The 20,809-nt window shown below is 35.9% G+C and overlaps 1 protein-coding gene across 2 annotated transcripts in view; it reads left to right on the top strand.

Annotated features, from left to right (window-relative positions):
• Window positions 1-20,809, top strand: part of LOC117676230 (Cl-/H+ antiporter 4) — a 39,613-nt gene that overhangs the window by 11,521 nt on the left and 7,283 nt on the right. For both annotated transcript variants that reach the window (XM_034435592.3, XM_034435602.3), the window contains 9 exons: window positions 2,273-2,372; window positions 4,244-4,431; window positions 8,884-9,006; window positions 9,299-9,505; window positions 9,599-9,679; window positions 15,109-15,654; window positions 18,014-18,200; window positions 18,558-18,950; window positions 20,491-20,707. In XM_034435592.3, coding sequence (XP_034291483.1) covers window positions 2,273-2,372; window positions 4,244-4,431; window positions 8,884-9,006; window positions 9,299-9,505; window positions 9,599-9,679; window positions 15,109-15,654; window positions 18,014-18,200; window positions 18,558-18,950; window positions 20,491-20,707 — 2,042 coding nt within the window. The remainder of the gene's footprint in view (window positions 1-2,272; window positions 2,373-4,243; window positions 4,432-8,883; window positions 9,007-9,298; window positions 9,506-9,598; window positions 9,680-15,108; window positions 15,655-18,013; window positions 18,201-18,557; window positions 18,951-20,490; window positions 20,708-20,809) is intronic.

Here is a 20,809-nt window from a genome sequence, read left to right as displayed (position 1 = left end):
GCTTCAAAGCGCATCTCCTGAAATTACTTGTAGACCTCAGCTGTATCGGTGGATCTTGAGGAATAATTCTAAAGACTTTTCCTAACCCAGGAGAGTCATATAAATTGAAGGAATGCCAGTTCCTTCCGTTAGTAGTTGAAGAGCTGCAGCCCAGGGGAAAACCCTTCAGGGATCCCTCCCTGGGCATGTATTCAGTTGGCCATCTTCACCGGAAATGTGCTACAGTATGCATTGTCATATGTGAAGCATCTATAGAGAGATGTCTGCCTTTCCAAATCATGTCCAATCAATTTAATTTACCACAGTTGGACTCCAATCAAGGTGTAGAAATATGTCAGCAACAATCAAGAGAAATGGAAGGCACCTGAGCTCAATTTCAAGTGCTATTGCAAAGGGTCTGAATACTTATGCCAATGTGATATCTTTTTAATAAACTTATAGACATTTCTAAAATTCTGTTTTCATTTTGTCATTATGGGGTACTGAATGTAGATTAATGAGGAAAAAATGAATTTCAACAACTGTAGAATCAGGCTGCAGCATAACAAAATTGACAAAAGTGAAGGGGGTCTGAATACTTTCTCAATGCACTGAACATCTGCTCATGGTAGAATACTCACCAAAGAGAGGAAACTGCATAGAGAAACTGTAAGAGATGAAATTCTGATAGAAAGATAGGTTGGATGGTGTGCTGAAGGCAATTAATGTTTGCTGAAAAGCAAAAAAAAAAAAAAAAAGCTTGGTATAAGAGAATCCTTTTGCCTACTTTGTTATTGAAAGTGACAGTTGAGTGTCAAGAAAAATAGGGCCAACTGAATGTACTGGGGATAGGTTACTTCAGCCTGAATGGTAAACAAGTAAAAATAACAATAATTTAATAATTGATAAACCTTTATGCCAACTGACTCTCAATGATTCTGGTTGATTCACAACAATCAGAGAAATTACAATAAAACATAAAAATAAAGAAAAAAGATAGCACAAATGAAAAATCTCACTTTCCAATGCCAAGTGAATATCAAGTCATAATATAATTACATTTAAAAAATAAATGGAACCAAAGAAAGGATATACTGAGAAAGTTGGATATTCTCAAAATTAGAGAGGAGAAAAGTTTAAAAGATAAAAGACACATTGATGTGGTGGGAGTAAGGATAGTTTCAAGGGTAGAAAAGTACAAATACATACAGTGAATCAATTATAAGCTAGTTTTAGCAATTTTACCTTTCCTTTTTCTTATCATTTGCCTTTAATTTCTTTAAATTATTATTCCTCATTTTTTTAAGCTGTCTGCTTAAGAGTGCTTAGAAAAGAGTGCTTAAAAAGAAGCATTATAAGTTATATGGATATCGGATATGGGATATTGCCAGACCCTAAGACTATCCTAACCTAAAACTATCACATATAGTTTGTATAAAAACATCCAGCAATTGGCTAAGGTACCATTTTTGGAGAAGAAAGTTAAAGAACTACTGTTTGTAATCCCATGTATCTCCTGATGTCTTTTAAATATGAATTTACTAAATTTCATGTTTATAGGACATAATTTTTATTACAGTAGACAAGATACTGAGAAAAGAGAAAGAACTGTAGTAAAATATTAGCAGTGAGAGTTATACCAGAAATACAATATTAACTCCAATAAAAATATGATTCCAGATTGATTAATCAACAGATTTTTAATTTTATTCTAAACTCTATAGTTATAATTATTAGAAATATAGCAATAACAATAGCACATAGGCTTACATACTGCCTCATAGTGGTTTACAGAACTGTCTGAGCAGTTTACAATGTCAGTGTTATTTGCAATCCCTAACAATCTGAGTCCTCATTTTACCAACCATGGAAGGATGGAAGGCTGAGTCAACCTTATAGATTTTATAAGGATAGATCATTTTACCCCAAAAGTCAATCTGACATACATTTCAGGAAATGATTCATCTTAATTTAACTTTTTTTCTTCAATAAATTCTCACTATAATTAACTCTAGATAATGGGAAAGATTCCTAGCCCTGATAGATTGCTTCAACACTTTTATGGAACATGCTTTGTTCATAAAAGCAGGATACAAATAAATAAAATAATAATAATGATCATATCTCTTGCCTCATCTTCTCTATCAAATACTTTGCCATTTGATTTTACAGCTTACATATATTTATGTTAGATATATTTATATTTATATTAGATTATTTGATTATTATGGTGCTATATTTAATGAAATATCAACATAGCAACTTTTTCAATTAAATAATATATTTTTTCCAGATTACAAATAAAAGCAAGGAGTCCATCTGGGAATTCATAAAAAGTTTATTGGATGCTTGGTCAGGATGGGTTGTTATGCTACTTATAGGACTGTTGGCAGGTAACTTCAAACAAATGTTAACTCATATTTACTTATTAAAAGTTGTGCGCTGTAGAGACAGTTGTTTATGCTGGCTATATAAATGTGATATCTTCCATTTCAGCATTTCAGGGCTAAATACTATTTTTGTTTGGGGCTAGAAATGCTAAATATATATGTAGAATATTGACAATAATAGCATAAAGAAATAATAATATTTATAATTTGAAATAGGGAATAACAATTGTGATATAGAATTTTTTTTTTTTTAGTCTGAAATAGATCTAGTACTAGTAATAATAACAACAATTTTCTGGTTAATTGATAATAATTTGCAAAACTTTTTGTTTATTTATTAAATTAATATAGCTGCCCTTCACATGAAAAGTTACTTTAGAAAACATAAAATATCTCTTATAAAGATAATAGATATTATAGTAAGTAAAAAATATACTAAGCAGTTAGTTTAGATTGTATTGTGGTTTATTTGCTGCACCATTAAGAGCAGTTGATAACATTCTGAGAAATCGCTAGAATTGTGGTACTAAAACACATTCATAATATTATGATTAATAATGCTAATAACACAATGATTTATACTTATTTGTGATTTATCATTAATAATATATTATTAACTAAAAATAATATCTCTGGACATTAACTGGTGCTTTTTGGCTTGTTAATTATAAACAACAAAAGTTCTTCTAGTGTTTTGGTGAAATATATAATTTATGCATAGTTCATAAAGCAATATGACATTTATTCAGGCAAGCTCTTATAAAGCAGTCACTAAAAATGCTATTTCAGTTTTTCATGAGATACCACTTGATGTCACTGTTGTACTATGTTATTTTAAAAAGTGCCAACTATTTGGAATGGAAAGACAAAAATATTACAATATCAAAATAGAAAGCATAAAATGTATATGTATTTATAATACAATATAAGCCAATTATAAATATTTAATGCCTCAAATTTATGATGTTTTTACCATAAATATATAAAAATAAACGTTTAAAAAATATAAAAAATGGTTTTTTTGAGTGATGTGGTGGCCTAGTGTTGAAGATGCTCACTTCCCACTTCGAAGATGGAGAGTCAATCCTAGGCAGTAGCAGTTTTTTCTCTCCTAGGGCGCAAAGAAAGAATATCTGCTGCTAACTTTGCATGACGTCAGGAAGGGCATCTGGCCATTAAACGTTCCGCTCCATCCAGTCACCCCAACTCTATCCCAAATTCAGGGATTACAGGGTTGTAAAAAGAACGTTTTTATTTATGGTATTTTTTATTGAATCAGAGTCTGCTTTTAGGTCGGTATATTGAAAGTAACAGTCATGCACACTGCCTACTTATTCAACTAGTGGTCTTAACCTACTGTGAACTTTGATCAATAATCCCAAACCCAAGTTTTGACTTTATCAATTTCAGCTGCTCATGGAATGTTCCAGATAAGAATATAGTTTCTTGTTTTAAAAACTTTAAATAAGTTTTTAAACTTATAAACTAATAATTGTGTATATTGTTTACAAGTTCTTAGAAGTGAGTCAAGAAAAGTAATTCGTATTTTAAGAGAAATACTACATTGCATAAAAAAGCTTATAGAAAGATACAAGGAAACAATTCTCATATTTTATTTGGCAGGTTTCATTCACTCACTCACTGTTGTAGGTGCTAACATGTGTAATAAATCTCTTGAAAACACCCTATAGCTATGAGGTGGACAGTTCTTCTAACTTGTTATTTTGGTAACTGTGGGGTGACTTAATACGGAGTTACGTACAGTATGTATCCAACTCATATTCAAGAGACACTTCTGCAAGAGCATGTTCAAACTCATTTCTCAGCATCTATCATTTGGATCCTTCTTTAACATCTATTTCTCTCCCTGTTAGGCACATTGGCTGGAGTTATAGATTTAGCAGTGGATTGGATGACTGATTTGAAAGAAGGAGTCTGTTTAGAAGCCTTTTGGTATAGTCATGAGCAGTGTTGCTGGACATCCAATGAAACTACTTTTGAAGACCGGGACAAATGTCCTCAGTGGCAAAAGTGGTCTGAGCTTTTAGTTAACGAATCTGAGGTATGGTTATAGTTTTGCTGTAATTTACACACTAATTGTTTAATGTTTTAACGTGGCACTGTCATGAAAACATGTTACACTAAACTGAAAAATGCTCTAGGCTACAGAAATTTGGACCATTCCTAGACGATAGCAAAGAAGTACAATAATCCTCTAGTATAGTAATAATCTAAAGTTTTGCAGCACATAGTTCTAATATTTCCTCTCAGTTAGACAGAAAATAAAAATTATGCCATTTCCTCCCTCCCTCCCTCCCTCCCTCCCTCCCTCTCTCATTCTTTATTGGCCAAGTGTGATTGGACTCACGAGGAATTTGTCTTTGCTGCATATGCTCTCAGTGTACATAAAAGGGGAAAAAAAGAAAAAAAAACACATTCATCAAGAATCATAAAATACAACACCCTAATGATAGTCATAGGTTACTAATAAGCAATCAAATCATACTAGGAAACAAACAGAACAATATAAATCGTAAAAATCCAAGCAACATGGTTATAGTCATGTTGGAGGAGATAGGTAATAAGAAGGATGAGAAGAATAATAGTAATACAGTCTTAGTAAATAGTTTTTTTTATTTTTTATTTTATTGGTTCGATTTATATGCCGCCCTTCTCCGGAGACTCAGGGCAGCTTACAATGCATTAAGCAATAGCCTTCATACTTTTATCTATACCTGCTTAGGGCTTTCGACCCCCCCTAAGCAGTGTTCTTTTTTATACAAAGTCAGCTTATTGCCCCCACAATCCGTGTCCTCATTTTACCTACCTTGAAAGGATGGAAGGCTGAGTCAACCTTGAGCCTGGTGAGATTTGAACTTGCAGTAATTGCAGGCAGCTGGTGCTACTTAACAGCACTTTAGTCTGCTGTGCCACCAAGGCTCCAGTTTGAGAGTGTTGTGGGAATTAGTTGTTTAATAGAGCGATGGCATTCGGGGAAAAACTGTCCTTGGGTCTAGTTGTTCAGTGTGCAGTCCCCTATAGTGTCGTTTTGAGGGTAGAAGTTGAAACAATTTATGTCCAGGATGTGATGGGTCTGTAGATATTTTCTCAGCCCTCTTTTTGACTTGTGCAGTATACAGGTCCTCAATGGAAGGCAGATTGGTAGCAATTGTTTTTTCTGCAATCCTAATTATCCGTTGAAGTCTGTGTCTGTCTTGTTGGGTTGCAGAGCCAAACCAGACAGTTATAGAGGTGCAGATGACAGTCTCAGTAATTCTTCTGTAGAACTGAATCAGTAGCTCTTTGGGCAGTTTAAGCTTTCTGAGTTGGCGCAAAAAGAACATTCTTTGTTGTGCTTTTTTGGTGTTGTTTTTGATGTTAGGTGTCCATTTTAAGTCTTGAAATGTGATAGAACCTAGAAACTTGAAGGTATCTACTGTTGATACTGTGTTGTTGTCTAGTATTGTGAGAGGTGGTAGTATAGGAAGGTTTCTCCTAAAGTCACCATTTCTACAATTTTGAGTGTGTTTAGTTGAAGATTCTTCTGGTCGCACCACAAGGCTAGTTGTTCAACCTCTTGTCTGTATGCAAATTCGTCACAGTCTCGAATGAGACCAATCACTTTGTATCATCTGCAAACTTCAGTATTTTAACAGAGGGATCTTTTCAGATTCAGTCACTGCTCTATAGAGAGAAGAGAAGTGAAGAAAGCACACAGCCCTGGGGGGCTCCTGTGCTAAATGTACAAGTATCTGATGTGATGTTGCCTAGCTTCACCTGTTGCTTCCTGTCTGTTAGGAAGCTCCATTTACAAGTGTGGTCAGGTACAGCTAGCTGATTTAGTTTAGTTAGAAGAATATCTGGAATGATAGTATTGAATATTGAGCAGAAGTCTATAAAGAGGGCCCTTGCATAGGTCTGCACCTATCTACCTATCTATCTATCTATCTATCTATCTATCTATCTATCTATCTATCTATCTATCATCTATCTCTATCTTTATATCTCTATGTATCTTTATATCTCTATCTTTGTTCATTTTATGTCTGTTTTTTTAATCTTATAGTAGTTTGTTCAAATAGTTAGTTGCCTCAGTATTAAGGAATTATAGTTTGTTAGGGGGCTGCATGCATATTTACATAAATTTAGTTTATCAATATGTCATCACTGTCTCAGCATAGCAGTAAATCAAAAATATTGCTTATATGCTTTGTTGGATGAAATCTTAATTTATATGTGACAAACTGAGACGAATATTCATTGTCCACATCCCCATATACTTATTTATCAAGGAAAGAATTTGTGTTGAAACTGTTCCCCAGTCACTCTGTTATGGACTGTAATTTTCAAACAAAGTTCATCCTGTGAAGGAATAAAGATTATTGTCATAGCTTATTTAAAAATAGACAATGACATCTGTAAAAATAAGAATTACTCAGGGAATCAAAGCATCAAAATAGATGCCATTCATTTCAGATCTGCCAGGCTCAACTTGGAGGGCCTCACAGGCATCCTGCCATAAAAAAAAGAAGGGAGGAAGGATGAAAGAGGAAAAGATGAAAGGGCAATAAAGGGATAGGAAATCGGGTGGCGGCGATGACAGGTGATAAGGACCAGAGCAGCCGGATCCTGTTTGTACCAGCATCCCACAGCCAGGTATCCTGAGAAATATACAAATTATATATGAACATCTCAAAATACTCAAAACATCTTGGCGAGCTCTGGCTGGCTGGAAACGGACTGGTCACAAGGGGAGGGATGGCCTAGGGACAAACCTACACCTTATTTTTGTATCCAGCAAGTATGGTAGTTTCAGAGCTCACTTGACTTTACTGCAACTATCACTCTTAGTAAAAGAACCATTTGCTTTAGCCAAATGGAGTTGAGGCCTTTTCTTTCCTAAGAGGTCGGATTAGGACAGATCTGACAGTTCATCTATGTTTTAGGCTTGAATAAGTAAACCCAGATGTCAAAATTAGCAGAAGAATCTCCAACATTCTGTGCAATTGATGAGAGTATAAGTGGGAAACATACATTTGTTATAATAACAATTTTTAACTATTTGCCAGACTTGAAAAAATTCAAAAAAATATGCCTATGTGAAATGCCATTATTTTCATTGCCCTCAAAGCATCTTATCAAAGCTTCAAAAAGCATTATAAATATTCAGCAATCCACTGCATTTATTTAAAATAGTTTACCAGTCTACTATTTTACAGCCTTAATTTCCCCCACTCACCCCCGCTTTTTGTATAGACTGTAACTTTTGCTAACTTTACTAAGGCAGATAGTTTACAAAAGCAAACAAAACTGATTTGAAATGAAGGAGCCTTAATGGGAAATATTGCCGTTTTCAGTCCCAATTCATTTAAAATTGTTTTAATCTGACCTGCCCTCTTAATTTATGGCTATAGTACCTCTGCAATAATTTAGGCCTCAGTGATTAATATTTTTTGCAATGCATTATGTTTCCTTGTATGTTTTTGAAATAATATTTGCAATTTCCATAAATTGCCTTATTGAGGTCCCATGTTGGAAGACATGCAGTCCCAAACTGTAGGTGTTTATTTGGAAGTAAGTTCTCTGACATCAAAAAGACTTATTTTCAGGTAAATACTGCATACCTGTTGGGTCATCCTTCTTCCACATATAATGTAGGCTGGTGCTGCTTCCCCTTACCTCACAACCCTCCTAGTGAAGCTTCCTCTTCCTTCTCCTCAGCTGACCCATGGATCTGCCTGCCACTTTACTGGAGGTGGGGGAGAATAAAGGGAGCTGAAGACCACAAGGAAAACTGCTTGCCTACTCCCCATTCCAGCATGCTCCCAAGGACCCCTTTCTCCAGTGGATTTACCCAGCCAGCTCTATCCAGCTATACCTTTCTTGCCAGTAGGCATACAAATTGCCTCCTAATCATTCCCTCACTGCCCACTATTGTTAAGAGAGTTCAATTTTTGGTTTTCATTCCAAAGAAGTAAATTAACTACCCATCAGACCTTGCTGACAGCTGATTTGGTGCAGTGGTCAGAATAAGGCAGGAAAGAAGGTGGAGATATGCCATCTTTCCTTGCTCTTCTATTTTAATTATGTGGGAGTAATGGCAGCCCGTGGGCCAGATGTGTCACATGCAGGTCACACCCACCCTGGCTCCACAAAGGCAAAAACCGTCATGATACGTCAAGTGATGTGATCAAGTTTGACACCCATGACCTTGGTTCAAAATTTGTTGCTCTATGATGCTCCTTCTAGCCTAATTGACAAGACAAGGTTATAAATGGGCAAAGAGACAGGAGAGTTTTAGTAATATACAGATGCATCAGACTGCAGACTTCAAGGAAAATATTTGTGTGGTTGAATAAGCCAAATATGAAAAATATACTGTAACAATCTTATAACACAGCTGATGAAGAAGTGGTGCTTCATATTCTCCCACTCTCCCATACAACCACCATAAATATGCCCTTTTTTGGACTGTCTTAAAATGATCTGTTCTTGTTTCTTTTCCCTTTTTTAGGGTGCCAGTGCTTACATTCTAAATTACTTCCTATACATCTTATGGGCATTGTTGTTTGTTTTCTTGGCTGTCTCCCTTGTGAGGGTGTTTGCTCCTTATGCCTGTGGATCTGGAATTCCAGAGGTAATGTCTCCTTACTTGATTATATAACTTTGACACTGGGAGTGGGAGGGGAGGGAATAATTTTCTACAATGCAAATTTCAGGCAAACTCAGTCTGCAGTCCTTGCTAATGGAGATGAAAGTAGGAAAAGGAAAGGAAATTGTTGACTTTAAAGCTGGCCACTTGGTTTGTGTTTTTCAGCACAGAATATTCACCTATCTTGAAAAAGCAAAATAATTGCTGACCTGGGTAGACTTTCTAATAGTTTCACAAAAATCTGATCAACCAACTTTTGTTCTTCTTTCTCATCCAGATAAAGACCATCTTAAGTGGCTTCATTATTCGAGGATACCTAGGCAAGTGGACGCTCTTAATCAAAACTGTAACTTTAGTTCTGGTGGTATCCTCTGGACTCAGTCTTGGCAAAGAAGGGCCTCTCGTGCATGTAGCCTGCTGCTGTGGCAACTGCTTTAGCAGCCTTTTCTCCAAGTATAGCAAGAATGAAGGAAAAAGGAGAGAGGTACTGGTAGTTTCACCATTTCCTTCATTCACCTAATATTCTGTGAATATTTTCCACAGATTACTAACATGTGGATTGATGTTTCCATGTTAGGTGCTGTCAGCTGCAGCTGCTGCTGGTGTTTCTGTTGCCTTTGGTGCACCCATTGGGGGAGTTCTTTTTAGTTTAGAAGAGGTAAGAAGTATTTTAATGTCATAAGCTGAGCAAATGCTTTGTATGGCATATTTTATTGGCAGCTGTTCCTGCATTGTTTTGCTTTAGACAGTGGGTGGCAGTCAGCTCAAGGGACAGAAATCATTAGAGAAGGAATGGAAATAGGTAGACATCTCTGAGCTGAGCTGGTGACTAGAAGCTGGAATTCAATATAATGCAAACACAAGTAATAGAACATAGCCCAGCCAGTGTCTTAAACTTCAAAAGTTCTGATAAACTCAGAGATAAACTCAGAGAGACCCTAAGAAAAATTCCATGGATGAAAATCCTAAAGGGGAAAACAACTCAAGAAGCATGGGAAACTCTAAAAAATATGATCATAAAAGTCTAGTCCAACACAATACCACTGAAAAGAAAAACTAGAAATCCAAGAAGAAACCAGCATGGTTGCACAAAGATCTCTCTGATAAGCTGAAAAACAAAAAGGACAAATACAAAAAATGGAAAGAGGAACACATAACTAAGGCAGAATATCAGCAGATAGTCTGAATCTGCAAAGATGAAGTCAGGAAAGCGAAAGCTCAGAATGAAGAAAGACTTAGAAAAAAGTCAAATATAATTTTAAAAGTTTCTTTCAAAATATAAATAGCAAGGAAACAGTCAAGGAAACAGTAGGTCCACTTAAGAGAGAAGATGGCAAGGAAGTAACAGGCAGCAGAGAGAAAGCAGAACTGTTTAACTCATTCTTTGCATAAGTCTTGAAGCAAAAAGTAATTATAGCCAAACCTACTAAAAATCTAATTTTTAAAGACAGACTAGAAATAAAAAGTAAAATAAGCAAGAAAATGGTTAGAGAACATCTGTCTGATCTTGATGAATACTAACCATTAGGACCTGATGGATTACATCCCAGAGATCTGAAGGAGATGCCAGAGCTCAGAACCATTGTACCATATCTTTCAAAAATCCTGAAATAAGAGGAAATTACCTGAGGATTGGAAAATAGCTGATATGGTTCCCATCTTAAAAAAAAGGCGGGGTGGGGGGGAACAGACCCAGGAAACTACAGTCCAATCAGTTTATCAATACTGGGAAGGTACTGGAAAAAATAATTTTTAAAAAATCAGATCTGCGAACATCTAGAAACAAATAAAATTATAACCTGTCACCTGCATGAGTTTGTTAGGGTTAGATCATGCCAACCAATATTATTTCATTCTTTGACAAAGTGACTAAATCAGTAGACCAGCGAAATGCTGTAGACATAATATACTTAGACTTTAGGAAGGCATTTGACAAAGTAGACTACAACCTACTTTTTGGTAAACTAGAAAAATGTGGGATAGACAACATCACCACCAGATGAATTTGTAACTGGCTGACAAGCCGTGCTCAACTAATAGTCCTTAATGGTGCTACATCTACATAGAGGAAAGTAAGCAGTGGGTACCACAAGGTTCTGTCTTAGGCCCGGTACTCAACAATATCTTCATAAATGAATTAGATGAGGGAATAGAAGGGGAACTAATCAAATTTGCAGATGACACTAAGTTAGCAGGAATAGCCAACACCCCAGAAGACAAGTTCAGGGTTCAAAAAAATCTTGACAGGTTTGAACAATGGGCCCTATCCAACAATATGAAATTTAATATGTGGAGAAAAGCAAGGTTTTACACCTGGGCAGGAAAAAACAAAGTTACAAGTACAGATTAGGCTCAAAAACAATAACTGTGAAAGGGATCTTGGAGTTCTAGTGGACAATCATTTAAGCATGAGTCAGCAATGTGCGGCGGCAGCAAAAAAACTTAATACAATTCTTGGTTGTATAAACAGAGGCATAAATAAACATCATGTGAAGTATTAGTACTGCTTTATAAACTCTTAATAAGGCCACACCTGGAATACAGCATTAATTTTTGGTTACCACATTACAAAAAAGATGTTGAGACTTTGGAAAAAGTGCAAAGAAGAGCAACTAAGATTATTAAAGGCCTGGAGACAAAAACATATGAAGAATGGTTGCAGGAATTGGGTATGGCCAATCTAGAGAAAAGAAGGACTAGGGTGGACATGATAGCAGAATTCCAGTATTTGAGAGGTTGCCACAAAAAAGAGGGAGTCAATTTATTTTCCAAAGCACCAGAGGGCAGGGCAAGAAACAATGGATGGAAAGCAAGGTTTTACACCTGGGCAGGAAAAACCAAAGTTACAAGTACAGATTAGGCGAAATCTGGCTCAAGGAAATCTCTCTCAAGGAGAGAAGCAACCTGGAATTAAGGAGAAACTTCCTAACCGTGAGGACAATTAACCAGTGGAACAGCTGGCCTTCAGAAGTTGTGAGTACTTCATCACTGGGTGTTTTAAGAAGAGACTAGACAATCATTTGTCTGAAATGATATAGGGTCTCCTGCTTGAGCAGGGAGCTAGACCACTTGATCCTGATTGATTAAAATATTTTGATAACTGCTGTTCTTATGCTTGCAAGGCCCTACATCAGTTGAAAACATCCCTAAAAGTAAGATTATCCAGAAACAGTTTTTTTGCTTTATCTTCAATTGTATTTTAGTGACCACAATGGGTCCCACAACTTAGTTATTAAGTGAAGCAGTCACTAAGTGAACTGTTCTTACTGTATGTTCTTACTTCAGCTTTCCTTTGCTTTTATATATGAAAATCAAAATGCAAGGAGTTGCTTTTTCATCATCATTGTATTTGTGAACTGTTGCTATACAAGGCAGTAGCTAAATGAGGACTACTATATTCCTCAATTGTAATATTTTGTATTTCTCTGAGCCCCTCCTTGGCAGGAAGATATACTATTAATCCAGATGCTTCCTTGCTGTTGGCTGGCCTGGAGGATTAAGTCATTTTTAAATTTTTGATTTTATTGATTCTGGGTTTTAAATTGGGAACTTTTCGATTTTGTAGATCTGGGATTTTAAATTGGAAATGCCAATGATTTAATTTATTTTTAGTTTTTTCTTAACTTTTGTATTATATGTGTTTTAAGCTTGGCTGTTCACCGCCCTGAGTCCCCTTGGGGAGAAGGGCGGTATACAAGTTGAATTAATAAATAAATAAATAAATAATTTACATGGGTATATAAAGAACAAAATGAAATGCCTTAAGATGCATGGAAAACATCCAGTCTTGGTATTGTAGAAACCTGTAGCATAGCAACAATGTTGTTAAGAAAGAATAACTTACCACACATACATCCTTTTTAGATGATAGTACTGAAATATCATATTATAAATTGGTGGGGATGGTAAGAACCACGGTACTGCTAGGTAAAAGTGGCTTTACAATAGATATATAGTATCTTGAAAAGACAACAATCTGTCATATGCCTCATTTAATATTCAGTTATTTTATTAAACGTAGTACAAATGTACTTCCCCTCATTTGATTCTTTAAAATAATTAGCAAGCGAGAAGGCAATTCTCTTTTGCAATCCATGAACCATATGGTAAGATTACCTTCCTATGAAAAGTGCATATCAATTTCACAGTTGTATCAAACCAATTTTTATGTGGCTACTATTAAAACTCAAAAGGCGGTTAGACGGGTGCATTTTGGCCTCCCTGCTTTTCAACTTCTATATAAACGACATGGTAAAATGGCTAAACAAACCAAATTACCACCCCCCAAAAATAGGTGATCGAAGCATCGCCTTCCTGCTCTATGCAGATGACGCTGTGATCCTCTTCAGGACACCAGTAGGCCTTAAAAGAGCCTTGTGAGCCTTTGTCCAGTATTGTAATTACAATAAACTGGACATAAACAAAGAGAAAACAAAGATCATGGCCTTTGCAAAAAGCTCAAAACTTTATTCATGGTATCTAAATGGCCACAAAATAGAGCAGGTAACCACCTTCAAATACCAGGGGATGGTCATTCAGGCCAATGGTTCAAGAAAAGCATATGGAGAATATGCGACTGCCTTGGGCCAAAGATCAGCGAGCACCATCCTTACATTTTTCTGCACAAAGGGAGGATATTATGTCCCTGCCACAATTAAGTTTTTTCTGGCCAAGTCACTAGCACAGCTTCTTTATGGGACCTTGCTCGGACCATCAGCTTTGTGTTTTACACCATTAGAAAAAGTTCAATCCAAATTTATTAGATCAATTCTCCAGATGTTGCGTTGTATCTCAAATGTACTTCTGCGCCTGGAGACAGGATTGACAAAAGTCAGAGCAAGAATCTGTATAGCATCCTTTAAACTCTGGCTAAAACTTAACTTCTTTCCGCAAACTCTTGCTCCATTAATCCTCCAAAACAATTTCTCCTCATTATGGATCAAGGCTGTCGAGTCCAACCTTGCCAAACTAGGCTTCTCCCCAGCTTCAATACTCAAGATGGAGTATGACCTAGCAAGACAAAGGGTAGAGGACATCGAGAGGCAGGCGGACTTAGGGAAAGCTCTGCTGTTTCTGGCTCCAGATGCCATTAGATGTCTTGTTGCTCCTGCCAGCTATCTTAATCAGTTGGAGTCAACAAACCACCAGAAAGCATTTTCGCTCACACGATGCCATGCGCTTCTATCAGCTGTCCTGTACGGCAAGTATAAAAGGACACTATTGACGGAAAGACTCTGTTCCTGTGGCTCAGGAGAGGTGGAGACTGTGGGTCAGATGCTCCTTAGATCTTCCTATCTTCAGTGGCTGCTTAAGGTTGAACAGTCCATAATTACAGTGCAAGTGGCCAGATTCTGTGCAGCAGCACTGGGGATTCGTCGCAAACATGTGTCTTTTCCACCATAGTTATGTTATATAACAAATGCGACAAACCCCTTGCACTGCTTAGTCTTTTTCCTTTTAGTGTTGAACCTACACCAGACTACACAGTTTATGGATTGTAATTGTAGTATAGTTAGTCCATGTATAATTGACAGACCGGATTTTATTATAGATTTTAGTTGTTATTTATTATTTTATACTGGAATTTTTAATTGTATATTTACTGAGTGTTTTTATGTGTTCTGGTCTCTGGTCTAAGACTGTAATAAATTGATTAAATTGAATGTGGCTACTAGTAAAAACTGGGAGACATAAACGATTATATAAAATTATATGATGAAATATAAGTATATGATGAAATTTTTCCCCTATATTCTCTTTTTTTCACAAAATGGATATTGTGTACGTGTAGAATTCTTTGGTACTTTAATAGCAGTGGTTATGGGATCCTAGTATCACCTGAAAATGTGAAAGTAGTTTGCTTGTTTGTTTGTTTGTTTGTTTGTTCTATCTCTGCAGTGTGCTTGTGTAATTCTAATAATATATTCAAAGATAGTGTAATTTTTCATCACTTTTAACCTTCTACAATCCTATCATTGGACTGTATCTTTATTAATGCATAATAATATATCACTTCCACAAGTAACTGCAAAGGAAACCCTTTGAAAAAATTGGAAATACTTATTGATGGATTCTATTTTATCCTAGGTGAGTTATTATTTTCCCCTGAAGACTCTCTGGAGATCTTTCTTTGCTGCACTTGTTGCAGCCTTTACTCTGAGATCCATCAATCCATTTGGTAACAGTCGCCTGGTCCTCTTTTATGTGGAATATCACACCCCTTGGTACATGGCTGAACTTTTCCCTTTTATATTGCTTGGAGTTTTTGGAGGATTGTGGGGGACGCTTTTTATTCGATGCAACATTGCATGGTGCAGGAGGCGTAAAACTACCAGGCTTGGAAAGTATCCAGTCTTAGAGGTCATTGCAGTCACTGCCATAACTGCTATTATTGCCTATCCAAATCCTTATACACGAAGGAGCACCAGTGAGCTCATCTCTGAACTCTTCAATGACTGTGGAGCCTTGGAGTCATCGCAACTCTGTGACTACATAAACGATCCCAACATGACTAGACCTGTGGATGATATTCCCGACAGACCAGCTGGTACAGGAGTATACATGGCTATGTGGCAGCTAGCTCTGGCTCTGGTTTTTAAAATCATCATTACCATATTCACGTTTGGCATGAAGGTAAGTTGGAAAATCAAGCATAGTCTAAGAAATGTTGTAGTCACCTAAGATCTGATACACTGAAACAAATATAGCAATATAGCAATAGCACTTAGACTCATATACCACTCCATAGTGCTTTACAACACTCTCTGGGTAGTTTACAATGTCAGCATATTGTCCCAATAATCTAGGTCCTCGTTTTACTGACCTCGGAAGGATAGAAGGTTCAGTCAACCTCGATTGAACTCCTGGCTGTAGGCAGAGTTAGCCTGCAATACTGCATTCTAACCACGGTGCCATCAGAGCTCCTTCTTTTACTTATCCAAGTAAAACTAAGGGGAAGATTGCACTAAAAATAATAATTTATACCACATAAAATGTTTATAGTTTCAGTTCAGCTTTTAAAGAATTCTTGAATATTTTGATATATTTATTTATAGTACTCTTGAATTTTTTTTGTACACCACCAGATATGATAAAATGTTCCTTCTTTGTTATGGCATTTTTCACATTTCTTGTATAGTTTGTCTATTTTGGTAATAATTGACAGAGTTATATGCTATCTATAAAACATTTTGTAGCAATTTCCCCTTAAATTATAATGTGAAGTATTTATCATTTTACCCATAATTTTCCTATTGTTGTACTGTAATTATTTCTATGAAGTTTTGCATCCACTATATCTTTTTTAATTTATTCCATTTCCATATATATGTGTGTGTGTGTGTGTGCCTGGAAATGGAATAAATTTCCATTATATCCTAATAAGTGATCTTGCTTATTGTACAAATGTTTTAAATTCTGTACATTTCTTAAAATTGTTCCTTCTTTCTTGAGTTCACTTTTTATTCTTCTACCAATTTGTAACTACATGAACATAAATTCCTACCTTCACTGGGCAGTTCTTGCTGTCACTTTGGTCTGCTGAGCAACATTAAATGACAGGTTAATCAGCATTTTATTTTATACTAAATGTTATCTTCAGAGTCCATGTTTAGCAGAATTTGATAACATACAGACATAAATTGTTGACAGTACATTGAATGTATAGTAATTGCTTTTTAATAAATTACTACTTATTTTTAGGGCTTTTTATTTTTGCCATTATTTTATTTTCAAAATAATAGTCACCCATAAGTTCCATAAATTTGTAGGGCAAGTATTACAAAAGTTTGAAGAACAGTGTAGATATTATCAGATTATTTGAAACCACTTAGAACTAGCAAATGATAGTTCTAAGTGGTTTAAATAGGTTGTTACTTAGACTGAGTGTTTGATGCTAAATTCATCTGCAATCACACCGGCATCCACAATCATCCAATGTTCATCAAAATGACAAAATATGCATTGTGATGTAATGAAGTAGTACTTGATGATGTCAAGTACATGATTAATAGTATGAATCATGAAATGTGGTTAAGATAAAAAATCAGAATTATTGGAGATTTCAAATAATTTTTGACTAATGGCTTCCCACATCTATGGCAAAATGTTAGTGCCCCTACTTGCTCACTTTTAATAGCAAGTGAGAAAGAAAAATAATCTCTGCAGGGCCATTAGAACTTGCTTGACATTAATTCTAAGAAAATATGATGCAAAAACAATTTAGTATTTATTTCTTTACCAATACCATTGATGGGGAAAATCATAGCGGTAATTAAAATTCTATTTTTTTGTGCTATGATTCCTTCATGTGTTGTCTCTTCTGCTCTTGCTTGAGTAATTGTTGTGAAAGACAGAATTCATAACAATCTTGGAAAATAGCCAAGGTGTTAAGAAATGTAAGGTGATAAGTCTCTGCAGTGAACAAAAATAATGGAGTTCTCTGAAGTAATAAGAAACAAGAATGTTTAGTAGGAAGACTTCAGTTGCCACTGAAATTATTTATTAAATTTAAGAAATGTAATATATTTATATTTAAAGTAAACTTTGAAATCATCTTTACCATATGTACTACAGGTAGTTCTCGACTTATGATCACAATTGAGCCCAAAATTTATGTTGTTACGTGATACATTTTTCAGTGAATTTTGCCCCATTTTATGACCTTTCTTGCCACAGTTGTTAAGTGAATCATTGCAGTTGTTAAGTTAGTAACACAGTTATTAAGTGAACCTAGTTTTCCCATTGACTTTGCTCATTAGAAGGTCACAAAAGAGGATGATCCCAGGACACTGCAGCCATCATAAATATGAACCAGTTGCCAAGCATCTGAATTTTGTTCATGTGACTATGGGGATGCTGCTGTGGTCATGTCACTTTTTTCAGTGCTGTTGTAACTTTGATCAGGTTACTAAAAGAACTGTTGTAAGTTGAGGACTATTTGTATTAAGTTGTGCTTGTAATTTGGTTTTAACTTCACTTTATGTTATTTGAGATTCCTTCAGGTCTCTTTATACCCAGCATGGCTGTAGGAGCAATAGCTGGTAGAATTGTTGGGATTGGTGTGGAACAGTTGGCCTACCATCATCACGACTGGATCATCTTCAGAAACTGGTGTAGACCAGGAGCTGATTGTGTTACTCCAGGACTATATGCAATGGTGGGAGCTGCTGCGTGCTTAGGTACCCTGTATTATTCTTTTGTTTTAATTGTTGTTCTGTATGATATAGCATGGTATCGGTTTACACCCCTAAATTTTGCAGTTTTAAAATTCATGAATATTATACCTAAAGATTTCTTGGAATGAAGGCACCATATCCATTTGGGAATGAAGAAAACCAAGGCTGTATACTAATTAAATGAATGATGCCTCTGGATACCATACAGTACAACTGCAGAGCTGCCTTTGTGTTTTGGTTTATGGAAAAATGTTAACATTTTATAGTGGATTCCAATTATGAAAACGCATGTCAGGTTGCAAAAAATCAGAGTGGCATCTTCTATGACAATCCTACCCAACGATTTCTTTCTCTTGACAGGTGGAGTTACCAGAATGACAGTCTCACTTGTCGTGATCATGTTTGAATTAACAGGAGGACTAGAGTATATTGTGCCTCTTATGGCTGCAGCTGTTACTAGCAAGTGGGTTGCTGATGCTTTTGGCAAAGAAGGGATCTACGAGGCACATATCCATTTGAACGGCTATCCATTTCTGGATGTAAAAGATGAATTTACCCACAGAACACTGGCTACTGATGTTATGAGGCCCAGGCGTGGAGAACCTCCTCTTTCTGTCTTGACCCAAGACAGCATGACAGTGGAAGATGTGGAGACATTAATCAAAGAAACAGACTACAATGGCTTTCCAGTGGTGGTTTCTAAAGAGCGTCTTATTGGCTTTGCACAGAGACGGGACTTGATTCTTGCAATAAGTGAGTTGCATCTGTTTCACATAGAGGTGATTAGTTTTATAGGTGGCCTAGAAGAAAGTTAGGTAAGAAATTAATTGTGTGCAATACTATTCCAAACTTAAAAGATCCCAATATCATGTCCTCTCATGTCTATGCATTTAATTTTCCCTTTCCAAATTAGCCTTTTGAAAATTTTGATTCTTTTAAGAATAACAGAAAGCTTCTTTCTTGTTACTTTTTGTAACAAAAGAAGTGTTGCAATATATATGTATTAACAATTATACATTTATCATTATAAATTGAATGTCTGTATAACTTTTCTGTCTTCTTTTTCTTATTCTTTTCAAAGTTAAAGCAAAGTAAATTGATGGATAGAGGAAGATGACAGAGATGAAAGCAAACACTACAATTACAAAATTAGGCATGTTTACCATAAGAAGACAGGGCAAAAGTCAATAACCTATATGAAATGTAATAAATTATATGTAGGCTTGAAAGCTGATTGGAAGATGATAGCAGTTTGGGATTTGGTCATTTTCATTTCATGGCTGTTAAAAGATGAGTTTAAGCGAGACATAATACAGTACAACGCCAATGTGTTAGAAACTGACAAGGTTCTGTTGTTAGAAGACAAGAGTTGATTTCAGCTCCATGATTGATGGAAAATAGTTCAAAGGGAGAGAGAGAGAAACTTGCACTTAAAATCTCTTCTGAAGATTAGCATCAAGCAAGAGGAAATATTATTAATGTTAGTTGGCCTTTGTTTTTGAACAGAGAATATTTTTAGAAAGCCTATTGTTCTGGAGGTTTTAGCACTTCTACACACTGAAAATCGAAGGAAAGGAAAGGAAAGGGAAATGAATGCATTATTCAGCAGTAATTGTGCTGTGATATTGCTGTACACACAGATTAGAGAGAAAAGGGCAATCATAATAATAATATATGCTTCAGTTAGCTGAAAGATATATGTCAATGCTGAGCTTAATGAAGAGTGTAATTTAAAAGTCAAATGGGCACTTTCCTAAAATAAAGTTTAAGCTGATTAAGTTTACCCATTGGCAACCGCTTCAAGAATTTGGCATTTAATTCCATTCAATAATCACAGTGCTAAGCCAACAACAAGCCACTGGTTTGTGACCAGTGAAAGCAGAAATGTAGCATCTCTTCTCCTTTGCTCCCATTAAAGGGATTCAAATCAGTTAATTTGAACAACAGGAACAAAGTCATCTTTGCCTCTGTTTTTTTGAGCTTGTGTAGTTGTATGAATGCATGCAGATGGATTTCTATAGGCCTGAACCTTATGGCCTCAGATATGAAAAGATGCTGATCATATAGAACAATGTGGTATTCTAGATAAATTATTCCATATCAAGATTATCCCTAAAAAAGGGAGCTGGGCTAAATCTGGCATCAGCATTAGTGTGCTGGCACTGCTATACAGATGTACTTAATAATCATCCTGATCTTACAAGAACCATTAAAGGATCATCAGAAAACAGTAACTATTTCTTTCCTGAGATGGATGTGCAATAGTCCTTATTTGTCTGATTTTTTCATACAGAAAATGCAAGGCAGCGCCAGGATGGTGTAGTAAGCAATTCAATTGTATATTTTACTGAAGAGCCTCCAGAGGTCCCTGCCAATAGCCCTCATATGCTGAAGCTCCGGCGTATTTTGAATCTGAGCCCCTTCACTGTCACGGACCACACACCAATGGAAACAGTGGTAGACATTTTTCGAAAACTTGGACTCAGGCAGTGTCTTGTTACACGCAGTGGGTAAGTATATAAATTATTTTTGTTTTTAAAAATATGGTATTTCTGTTGAAGGACAGGGGCTTATTTTCTGGAAGAAATAATCCCAATCCTCTCCAGATACAT

The sequence above is a fragment of the Pantherophis guttatus genome, chromosome 5 (genome assembly GCF_059756535.1).
Source record: "Pantherophis guttatus breed Tessera chromosome 5, ASM5975653v1, whole genome shotgun sequence".
Taxonomy (NCBI): domain Eukaryota; kingdom Metazoa; phylum Chordata; class Lepidosauria; order Squamata; family Colubridae; genus Pantherophis; species Pantherophis guttatus.
This window is presented reverse-complemented; position numbering and strand designations above follow the sequence as displayed.